Here is a 12,545-nt window from a genome sequence, read left to right on the forward strand (position 1 = left end):
TGATGTGCGTAGAGTTTATAACTGTTTCTTATACTTTATTCGCACATCTTTCTGCTTTTTATGCTATATCTTGCGTACATTACATCCTTTATCTGTGCATTTGGCATTGTATTCCTTATTTCCGAGTTCGGAAGACTGATCGTGTATTTGTGTGTTTCAGAATGGAAAATGGAGCAAAATAGGCGAAATGGAGTACTAATTGAAAACAAGGCAAGACAGGGCCATGCCTCACAGGCACGACCGTGTCTATCACCTCATGAGATCGTACCTTAAGGGTACGGGCGTGCCCTCAAACAGAAGCTCAACAAGTCCAGGTCATGCCCCACAGGCACGGTCGTGCCTTCCTCTTGCAGCAGTCAGACATGGCCGTGTCCTTCAGACACGGCCGTGCTTCCTCAACAGAGCCACGCCAAGGCATGGCCGTGCCTCCCAGGCACGGCTGTGTCTCCCAACAGAGGAGTGTCTGCCTCTAGCCGTGCCTCACAGGCACGGCCGTGCCTCCCAACAGAACACCAACTCTACCTGGTCGTGCCTCACAGGCACGGTCATGCCTCCACCACAGTAGGGCGGCCACACATGGCCATGTCTCCCAGACACGGCCGTGTCACGGAGGCGTGCCTAGCTGTTCCAAGGGCAATTTCGGAGAGGCCTATAAATAGACCCCCTTAAGTGCCTTGAAAAGGGGGAGACATTGGAGAGCCACCGACGCCTCATTCCAGAGCTAGATTCGATGATCAATTCATCCGTCTGGACACTCCATCACATCCACGCCCCATCTTCGCAGAGATTGTAGTCCGAAGAAGAAGAAGTTCATCGATAAGTCCTATTTCTTGTTTTCTTCTTAGATTCTTGGAATAGGATGTCCATTTTACTTTCTTCTCTGTATTGTAACCTCCCCGATATGGAGTAGTCCTCCAGATTCTAGGATGTAGGAGGAATCGGAGTTATTGGATGATTGTAACTTTGGATTTGTTAATTTACCATGTTCTATGATATGATTGTACAATTGCCTTGTGGATTTGTGCCTTATACTTGTTGATGATATGCTTGTGAATGGTATAAATCTATAAGGGTAGAGATAATTTATGGTTTAAGGAATTCTTAGGATCGTACACCCGGGGTGCCTCGTGACAAAAGGAAAGCCTTTAACCGGACCTTCCGAGGAATTGCTCAGGCTATAATGAGTCTTTATGAGGGATAACTAACGGTTACTTATTGTTGGGGAGAGGTCTTTAAATGGATACCCGGTGACAGAGGGTAGGATTTTAGTAGCACGCTGGGGAGCCTGAGTGACAGTGGGAAAGCCATAAACCAGGCTATCTGGAGTCATCTTAAATCGACAATAGTAACATTAGAACATCATTGATTTATTTCGAGGAAGCCTGACGAGGTCTAATTGGATAATTTGGTTAGAATCCCTACAATTGTGTATTTATTGATGAATGGTAGAGGATCCAAGTCAATCAATCAATATCTCGAGGAATCCGAAATCATAGGATCGCCTTCCCACATTCTGTCACAGTCGAACTCTCTCTCCGAACTAAGGATTAGGAGCTCTAGAACACTCTTTCTCCCCCACACCAGACCAATTCCTATGAACTCTCCACTCTTATTGTGCTAGGTTAGTAACTAATTCCACGGTCCCTGTGGATTCGATCTTTTTATTATTTGGCGACATTCCGTATACTTACGGAACACGCATCAGGGGCTAATGTCCACCAAAGACATCACCCGGGCCAAGAATGTGGTGGCGCTCACAGAGGAAGTTAGCGCTAAGATTTTGAACAACAAGACTCCTCAAAAGCTCAAAGACCTAGGTAGCTTTTTTTCTCCCATGCAAAATTGATAATATCTCTATTGATAGAGCTTTCTGCGATCTTGGAGCTAGCATCAGCATCATCCCCTACATAACAAGCGAGAAGTGTAGATATATGGATCTCAAGCTCATTTCAATGGCCATCCAACTAGCGGATCAAACATGAAGATATCCAATGGGAATAGTTGAAGATGTGCCGGTTGAAGTCGGGGGGGGTTCATCATCCTTACCGACTTCGTTGTACTTGACATGGAAGAAGATCCGTCTATCCCCATCATATTGGGTAGGTCATTCCTCGCCACTTCCGGAGCTACGATTGATGTGAAAAACCACAAATTATCTCTGGATGTTAGTGGTAAGAAAATTGATTTCAACCTCTCCCTTGATTCTAATGCATATTTGTCAGAAACGTCCCACTGCTGCCGGTTGGAAGACATCCAACCGAGGAAGAAGAATTTTGAGTACCAACCAATCCTACCGGCAAAGACGCCCGCTCCGGCCGGGCAAATAAGGAAGCTTTATTCAAAAGCACAAAAATACAAGGTTCCTCCCAGGGGAAAGTTGCGAGAGGGCAACCAATGAACCCTGTACATTAATGAATAAGGGGTCGAGCTAAAGACCATAAACAAGCGCTTCTTGGGAGGCACCCAAGGGTTTTTACTTTTCTTTATTTTTTTATGTTTTATACTCATATACTTTTTTTGTTTAGTTTAGTGAGATGCTAATAAATTTTTCTATTTTTGCAGAAAATTTTCAAGTTCAGAAGGAATAAAAGCTGGACCATGCCTCAAAGGCACGACCGTGCCTCACATTAGGCATAAGTTAGCTTACGGTCGTGTCCCATGGACAGGCCGTGTCTCAATAACAGAAGGTTGACTGGATGTGGTCGTGACTCATAGGCACGGCCGTGCTTCACAAACAGTGCCACGACCTTGTGTGGTCGTGCCTCATAGGCACGGCCGTGCTTCACAAACAGTGCCACGACCTTGTGTGGTCGTGCCTCATAGGCACGGGCGTGCCTACCTATTAGGAAGTATACTGAAAAGACTAGCTCTTTTGTGTATAAACATTAATGAAATAAAGCATCATGTTTTGGTCAACTGGGATTTGATTTTTGGATTCGTTTGATATGGTTCTTCATAGCCTGAATTGGGATTGATCGGTGGCAGGGTTCAAGGAGCTTGGATCTTGATTCAGCCGGCTGTATTTCTTGGCTTGAGGAACAGATCTAGGGCAAGAGATTCTAGGGTTTGGTTTGAAACCCTATAGAGGTAAGATCCTTGAATTCAATTGGTGATGATGATGAAATTGGTAAGCTAAGGGATTGATGATTTATTCTGTTCATGCCGATTCTGTTGGATTTTTGGAATAATAGGAGCTGTATGATATGAATCCTATTTGGTTGTTTGGTTGGATTTGCCATTTAGTGGTTTTGATCTATCAATTAGGGTTTCTGTTCATTGCAATAAGAAGTAGAAAATTTATAAAAACTTGATTAGGTTGGGTCTAGCTTGGGTTAATTAAACAGGGAGTTAATTGTATTAATTAGTTAATGCTATTAATTAATTAATCGGTTATCTCTTGTTAATAATACCCAAAAGATTAGTCTAGTCTAACCTGAGTCTGGTTAATTGAATGAGAATTAATCTAACCCTTAAAAGTATCCCTTAGGGTTTCTTAATTTGATTAGGGTTACTTTGATATATCATTGTGTTTAGGATATTATCATTGTATTTGCAGGACCCTGAGTGATACTTGGAGTTTGATATATACGAGGGTTCTGGGGGTTCTAGTTTTGATCTTCGATACATCATGTGGGTGATTTTACTGTATTTGGTCAATACAGTTCGTACCTTATTTCAGTGCATGTTCCTTGTTCCTGTATCTGTTGAGTTGCTTACTGATTCCATTCATGCTCATGATGATTCGATACTTTGTTATTATTCTGGTTATATCATGCTTGACCTTATGTACGATTGACCTTGGATTACCATTCTGATTATGATGCTATCCAATCCTATGTCATGGATGATCGCTATTGGATATAGTTCTTTTATTATGATACTGATGACCTGTAGAGCTTATTACCTACGCACACTGACTAGTTTGGTAGGTATGATCACTCTGATTGAGCATCTCATCATGATGCATGATAACGATTGTAAATCCCATTGGAGTGGGTTTATCGTGATGGTAGATGACTTAGTTGTATATCTACATAGGTGGTTATCATACCCTATTTTCCATCTTGATGATGGCGACTGTATGGCAGTACGCAGTCGACGGCTGTATGGCAGTACGCAGCCGAGTCGATGATCTACCTCAACGGCTGTATGGCAGTACGCAGCCGAGTACTCATAGACTGTATGGCAGTACGCAGTCCGTGACGAGTACTAGAGTACAGATATCGGCCATAGGATTTGTAGCTTATCATAGCTACGAGATCACCCGGACGCGGGACTCTGATCTCTGATTTGGATCACCGGACTACTTGATTGTAGGGCGCGGAGTACTGATCCCCGATGCCGGCCATCCCAGCCTCAGATGCTTGCACGAGTGCTGTAGTGAGTGGGGCAGTTGCATCATGCATATGTGCATCATGTGCATGATATATATGTATTGGACCGCACTGATCCTGCATTTTGATTGTCTACCTGTTTGACTCTTGATTGTTGCACTATGTTTGACATGTCATTCATATGTTGCATTACATGAGATCCATGTTAGATGTTTATTATCTGCAGATACCTTATTGATACTTTGATGACATTAGTATGTACCTATTCTTTTGCTACTTCTTTACTTCATGCACTGTCTTTCTATATTACCCACTGAGTATCTGTACTCACACCTTTTGGACCCTGGGATTTTTCTGTCTTCCCAGATATCAGGTAGGAGCTTACAGAGGATGCCAGAGATCTGCCAGCTACGCCATCTCACGACTACGACACTTTGTGTGTGTGGATGTATTTGTGGCTTGTGATGATATATCTGTATCGTTGGTTATTTTCTGTCGTATCGGACTTTATGATTTCATTTCCATTGTACTGGACTTTATTTGGACTTGTATTTTGTTACGAGTTTTCTCTTATGATTTTGGATTTTGCGTGGGTACCTTTTACGAGTTTATTCATATAATTATTTTGTAGTCGAATTAGAATTTCATTTATTATATATTGTGTAGGATGTGTATGTGGTCGTGTGGGCTACCTTTTACTTTTATGCTAGTTAGCATATATTCCATATTTTGTAGTATGGATAGGCCGTGTTAACCTTTATTATTGTGTTTGTATACAGGGAATTGTCTTATTGATACTGGGGAGGTGCTGTTCGAAATTTTTTCGGACAGCTATCTCGTTATCCGGATTCGTGACACATTCAAACTCCTGTAGATTTATTAGGTGAATCTAAGTCCAAATAAACTCTTATTTACTATTTTAAAGTCTTTCTAGTAATGCTCAAACAATTTAAAATTTTTATAACACTGTGATGTTGGTATTCGAAAACTAACACCATAGTGTGTGATAACAACCAACATTGTGGGTGTTGCTAGTCTTCCAAAATCAGCATCACAACATTGTTGATATTTAAATTGTGATATTGATTTTTAGAAACTAGTACCAAAGTAATTTTTTATTTCATTATTATATTATTATTTATTAATAAAATTTATTTTTATTATTAATTTTATTTATTCTTTTATAATTAGATATTAACGAATATAAAAAATATTTTTTATTAACATTCTTTTTTATATTTTAAATTTTTATTAAAGTTTAAATTAAAATATAATTTAATTTTAAAAAAAAAGAAAAAAAAAAGGAAAGACAAAGAAAATGATGTTGCAGTAAAAGATAGAGAAGAAAAAAGAGAAAAATTTGATATATTAGAGAAGGTAAAATTGAAATTAGATGCGTCTTTTAAAAATTTTAAAATCTAACTCTTTTTGAAAATTTTGAAACCTTAGGTGTGCCCAAATTTACCGTTATGAATGACATTGATGAGACCTTTGTCAATGTTTTCAAGGGAGTAACTCATCAGGAATAGTATTCTCTTTAACAAAAGATGAAATTTGCTATTTCAATGGCTTCATAAGATAAGATCGGTTCCACGACCATATGTGTTCAGGAATGATATTCTTGAGATGATTTCCCATAATCTACCTAACTATAGCTATATGAATTTCCTTGACAAATTTCTCAGAAATTGTGCATTCTGCAACACGTTTATCAAAGTTTTCCCTTTTTATCTGTGCTTAATATATATGTTTCGTAACTTGTTAGCATCAAAGTAGCTTCAAATGTGTACTATCTTCCTATTCTTAAATAAACCTTGCTTTACACAATAGATTACTTCTTGTTTTGTTTTGGTCCTTTCCTTACAAATAGTAGGAAATTTCCTAATAATTATCGAAGCGATCACTTTACCAAAGACGGTCACCAGTTGGGAAGGGCATCTTCCTACCCAACCGATCAACTTATGTTTCACATTTCAACTTAACTGTGTACAATATGTTAAGGTCCTTTTCCTGAGCATTCTTGCAATTCCTTTTCTGTTAAGTTTAGATCTTAAAAGATGATGGTCTTTTTCTACTACAAAATTGGTTGAGCAAGGGCTTCAAAGAACACGGAAGTTGACTGACGAAGCACAGTCACGATCTCAGTGTACGTAAATTTAAGAACATTGTCTCTTGACTTTGACTAGTCAAAGTACACCATTGTGAACCCGGAGACTTGTATTCTCCAAGTCAATGAAGGTATCTCTAATGACACCGAAAAGCAATTATTACAGAATAAACACAATAATAGTCCTCAAAATTTTTAAGGCATCTGTCTGTCTCTATAAGTACTACTCGATTACAAGAGAGGCCTCAGCAGCCCACTGAAAATCAAAGGCAGCTAAAATGGCTTCCGTCCTCAAGCTTCTCCTTGCTCTGTTACTGCTTCATATCGTTGCCGAGATCGTCGCGAGTCAGCCATGCGACCTCACCAGCATTCAGGTGCAGCAGACCAACACAGGGGCCAAGGTCGGGTACGATCCCGTGTTTGAGGTGGAGGTGAAGAACTTGTGCCGCTGCAGCGTCGCGAGCGTGTTCCTGCGATCGGAGGGCTTCGCGAGCTCCAAGCTAGTCGACCCCAAGCTGTTTCGGCGCGCTGGGAACGACTACCTCGTCAACGACGGGAAGAGCATCCAAAGCTCACTCTCTGTCAAGTTCAGCTACGCATGGGACAGGGCCTTCAGGATGTCTGCTGAAAGCTTCCAAATCCAAGAGGATTGCAAATGAAGAGGCAGCAGAGGATGATTACTGTAAGACAATAATATAGTGAGCATCTCTATGGATTAACTTAGTTATCTGTCACTGATGTTGAAGAGAGAGTTCTAGTTAAAAATTTGTTCACGGAGTTGTTTTTGTTTCCCTTTTGACAAAAATGGGTGTTTGTGATAGATTGGTGATCAATGTTTATGAAACGATAAAATTAAAGGTTGAGAGAATTTATTAGTCGATTAATTGAAAGTATTACTGGTTCGGATATTAAATAACATTTAAAATATTGCAATTGCTCAATTTAGATGAATTAAAACAAGAAGGCATCTTTCCTGGAGTTGCTCAGTTCTTATGAAGAACTAAACTTAAAATAATAATTTCGTTTCAGATACTTGGCGTCACAAACTTTAGGGAATCCAAAAGAATAGAATATTTGAGAAATTTTAAAAGGTTAAGTTTTCCTTTAGACAAGAAACGGAAACGATCAAAAGGTGTCTTTTTATTATCATTTAAAAAAAATACTTTTTTTAATATTAAAGCACCACCATAATATATTTTTTATTCTAAAAATTCTCTTGCTCTAGTAATGTAGTAAACATGACAAAATTATTTCAAATTAAAACTTAGTTTGAAGATGATTTTAATCAAATTGATAAATAATATTTTATATAAAAATACTTCATGTGCAATAATTTTAATTAAATTAAGTTTTAAAAAAATATTAAACTGATGACAATATTGTAATAAATTTCTCATCCTATAAATATCTTTAATCTAATGTTATATATATATATATATATATATATATTTGATGAAAATGATAAAGTAGTAGAGCGTGCAATGGTATCGCTAGATAATTCATGTCTAATGAAGTGTCAAATCTTATTAGATACCAAGAGATTTGTATATGTAGATCTATACTTTCTTTAAAATGACCTCTACATCAAGTCTCACTCCCTCCCTTAAATCTGGTCATGTTCCTTGCCCTCCATACAAGGTGAATCATTATACAAAAGATAATAACCCTCACCTTGGGGGCTTCTCCAGGACTACTCCACGCGATCTGGAAGGAAGGTAAATTACAGAGAGTTTCACCTAGCATAGTGGCCCTTTATATTGAGAGAGGGGGGGGGGGGGGGGGGGGGGGGGGGGGGGGGTCAGTGAACCAGCAAAAGGGATGAGCCTTTACCAAACTACTAGCTCCGCTCCCTTGTAGTGGTGCCTAAAGACTTATAGCATTCTCTTGTATGTGCTCATCTCATGTCACATGTCCAACCACCATCGGATCTTTTCCCATAGTTGGCTAACCAGCTAGTAATTAAAGAATGTGTCTCTATCTCTAGCCCACAAAAGGTACCACTTATGTCCTCCAAGCAGTCTTGTCTTGCATGGGTAGTCACTCGTGTGCTAACATCCATAAGGTAAAAGTGTGGCTTAGCTACAGGTATTGTTGCAATACTATCAATACCTATGGCTTCTTCTCACTATGTCTGTCATGTGCCCTTGCCTAGCCCACTGCACCATGTGTTCAACCTCTATATTGCCTCCTCTACAGACTCAATTGATGTTGCAATGATGTATTGTATCTGCAATATCTTATTTATAAGTGATGAGTCTGCATCCCTAACCTGCCACTCCCACACCTCGACATGCGGGAGGTAAGTATGGGGGACCCCCATCATATCCATAGGGTGTCTTTCTTGTCTTGGATTCACCACAACACCTTTGCCAGTAATGCTAGATTCCAAGCTTTTAAGTCTCTAAAGTCTAGGCCTCCTTCCTGCTTGGGTTTGCACATCTCCGACCATGCAATGGAGGAGTGCTTTGTCGTCCACATGAAGCTTCGATAGATATTGTAAATTTGGTCCATAATCCCACTTGGTAATGGTAGTATAGACATTCAGAAGCACTCCACTCCCTACAACATCGATGTGTGATGTGCGTAGGAATTATATACGATTTCTATACTTTATTCGCATATTTTTCTGTACTTCATGCTATTCTCTGCGTTCATTACATCCTTTATTTGTGCATTAGGTATTATTTTCTCTATTTCCTAGTTCAGAGGACTGCTCGTGTGTTTGTGTGTTTACAGGACGGAAACGGAGCAAAACAGGCGAGACAGAGTATCAATTGAAGACAAGACAAGACAGGGCTGTGCCTCTTATGGACGGTCGTGTCTAGTACCTCCACAAGGCCGTGCTCAGTGTACACGACCATACTTGCCAACAGAAGATCAACTTCAGAGACCGTGTGTAACGCCCGCCCTTACGTGGGCCTTGACGGACGTCACAGTTTACTCTTTCGTTCATTTAACTTATACCACATACGAAAAATCACGGAACTTCACAGCGGAAAAACATAAACATAACATAGCAGTGATTTCATATGTGATAAATAAACATATAGAATGCATCTATTGTCTAATTATTAAGTTAGATATTAAAGCATCTTAACAACAGCATTCAACATGCAACATCGTCCAGTATAAAGACAATTCAACCCCAACAATCTAAAATTCATATTTCCAAGGACTCAGCTAAGTCACCATCACACACATCTTTATTTAGCCTTTTCCTGCTGCTTCCCTCGGTTCAGTGACTGCTAAATGGATCTGCAACATAAGAAAGTAAGACTATAAGCACGAATGCTTAGTAAGCTCCTTTCCTACTCACAAAACCAACTGTATCAATAAACATAGCCTTGACATAGAACATGCATATACATTAGCATTACTTAAAACATATAAACATGTCATTTTCATAAATGGGAAAAATGTTATACTAGAAGGCTATAGGAACCAAAATTTTTATTATCTCAATTTGACTTTTGCTTCTAACCCGTATATTGAGTGTTTTATGTTAAAAGAAGAAGAAGGATGACTATGGCACAGGAGGCTTGGACATATCAACATGAAAACCATAGCAAAAGTGGCAAACAAGGAGTTAGTGAAAGAACTACCAAAGCTCAAGTATGTCAAGAACAAAATATGTGATGCATGCCAAGAGGGTAAGCAACCAAAATCATCACACAAAGGTAAAACCCTAACTAGTACTACGTTACCTTTGGAATTATTGCATTTAGACTTATTTGATTGTCATAGTACTCCCTCATTGAATGGAAATAAGTATTGCTTGGTTATAGTAGATGACTATTCAAGATACTCTTGGGTGTTTTTCATGAAACATAAGGATGATACCTTAGACATTTTTATTGGATTTAGTAAAAGGGTTGAAAATGAAAGAACACTAAAAATAAATAGAATTAGGAGTGATCATGGTGGAGAGTTTGAAAATTTAAACTTATCCAAATACTGCTTAGAAAATGGATACAAGCATGAGTTCTCATGTACAAGGACCCCTCAACAAAATGGAATTGTTGAGAGGAAAAATAGGGCTTTACAAGAAGCTGCTAGAACTATGCTAAATGCATACTCACTACCCACATATCTGTAGGATCGATGTACGCGCTAGAGGGGGGGTGAATAGCGCGTGTCGCTTTTTTGAATTCGTTCGTTAACTATAAAAACTTGCAGCGAAATATTAGAAAACAATAAAGAAAGGATCCGCGAGATTTTACTTGGTTCCTAACCCCCCAGGGTTAGTACGTCCAAGTTCTAATTCGGGAGGCGCCCGTCCACTAGTGGTCTCCTTTTCGAACGTCGTTCGGAGGCGGAGAAACCCGTCTTACAGTCCGATAAATAAAGAACAATAAGTAAAAGCAGAAAGGACAAGTAAGAAATTAAAACCAAATAATTTTCCGCCGATCTGGAAGTCCGAGCGCCGCGCACTCCTCCTGGATCTTCCCCGGTTGCAAGCGTTTGGCTCTGTTCGCGTTCAGAAGTGCCACTAGTTGAGCAGGGAGGTTAATAACTTCAATGCCTTTGCTTCTACACGTTCACAACCTTTTATACTGGTCCTGAGTCGACTCAGATCCCTATCTGGGTCGACTCGAGCTTGCGTGACAGATAGAACTTCATCCTGCTCGTTATCTGCTGTCCGAGTCGACTCAAGTGCCCTTCTGAGTCGACTCAAGTGCCATTCTGAGTCAACTCCAGCCAGAATCTGAGTTGACTCAGAACCTTTTTTGTAGATCTCTGAAAGGGCTTCGCAACGCATATGACCGTACCTCGTTTCGAGTCCCGAGTCAAAAGTTATGACCCGTTGAAGTTGACCCTGCATTATGGTTCCTATAAAATAAGCATGAAAACAACCAAGCCAACCTAGCTTTACCTTGTGGGTCTAACTTCGGATTTCTACCGAAATCCTGAGTTAGTCTGACGCCTCCTGTTCCACTCTAGGAACGCACTCTATCCACTCCACTCAGGAGAATTTATGCCAACCAAGTCCTCCAGACTTGTTTGGACTTGTGCTCGGCTCTATCCTAGCCCCCTAGGATTTTTGTTGCGGTTCGGTTCTCTAACCAACTCAGACTTCTGCTGCGACTCGGTCACCTAGACCAGCCCAAACTTCTGCTGCGACTCGATCATCTAGACCAGCCCAGACTTCACCTGGTACACTTCAGCTCTGCTAAGACTTCCGCCTGATTCTCCAAATGAGGATTTTCCTTTTGCCTAGCCTACAACTTAGGACTTTCCCTTGCCCAGCTCACTCACCAGAACTTCCCTTGCCCGATCATCCAGATCAGGACTTCCACTGCCTACTCTAACCGACTAGGTCTTCTCTCTCACTTCCACACATCCAAACATCAAGTCCTGTTTGGATCACCCCTTGGTCAAACTGACCAGACTTAGGTGTATTGTCAAACATCGAAACTCTAGGCAAGATCTTAGTGCACCTTTCACTAACAATATCTATGGGCAGAAGCGGTTAACACCGCTTGCTACATTCAAAACAGGGTAGCAATTCATAGATTTTTAGGAAAAACTCTTTTTGAGTTGTGGAGTGGCAAAATTCCAAAAATCAGTTACTTTCGGGTGTTTGGATGTAAGGTTTATATCTTAAACACTAAGGATGAGTTGAAGAAGTTTGAGGCCAAGGCGAATGAAGAAATCCTTGTGGGTTACTCATCCTCTAGTAAAGGCTATAGGGTTTACAATAAAGAACTCAAACAATCAAATGTTGAGTTTGAAGTCAAATGTTGAAGTAACACCTACCCTAGAAAATCACAAATTGATGAGGATATAAATGCACAAACAAAAGAAATAACCAAAGAAATGAAAAACTTACAAATAGAGAGCAACAATCTAGGGGGAGGAAGAAGCGACTTCGAGGATGAGCCTCAATGCAACAATAACAAGTGTGAGGAGCCCATTAAGACTAGGACTCTTAGGCATCATCAAGATCACCCTATTGACCAAGTGGTAGGGGATATAGAAATAGGAGTGAGAACTAGGTCTCAATTTAGAAATGAAACAAGTCAAATCACCTTAATCTCCCAATATGAACCTAAAATAATCGATGAGGCTCTAAGTGATACGGATTGGATCCTAGCAATGCAAGA

At 40.0% G+C, this 12,545-nt stretch overlaps 1 protein-coding gene across 1 annotated transcript; it reads left to right on the forward strand.

Moving 5' to 3' along the window:
* Nucleotides 1-6,715: 6,715 nt before the first annotated feature.
* On the forward strand, nucleotides 6,716-7,264 carry LOC141815660 (TPD1 protein homolog 1-like). Its single transcript, XM_074703615.1, has one exon. It carries the CDS (start codon nucleotides 6,720-6,722, stop codon nucleotides 7,098-7,100), a length of 381 nt encoding a protein of 126 aa, XP_074559716.1. The 5' UTR covers nucleotides 6,716-6,719; the 3' UTR covers nucleotides 7,101-7,264.
* Nucleotides 7,265-12,545: the final 5,281 nt, after the last annotated feature.

The sequence above is a fragment of the Curcuma longa genome, chromosome 21, assembly GCF_044706935.1.
Source record: "Curcuma longa cultivar G26 ecotype Majalengka, Jawa Barat chromosome 21, ITB_CL_G26_1.1, whole genome shotgun sequence".
NCBI classification, from domain to species: Eukaryota; Viridiplantae; Streptophyta; class Magnoliopsida; order Zingiberales; family Zingiberaceae; genus Curcuma; species Curcuma longa.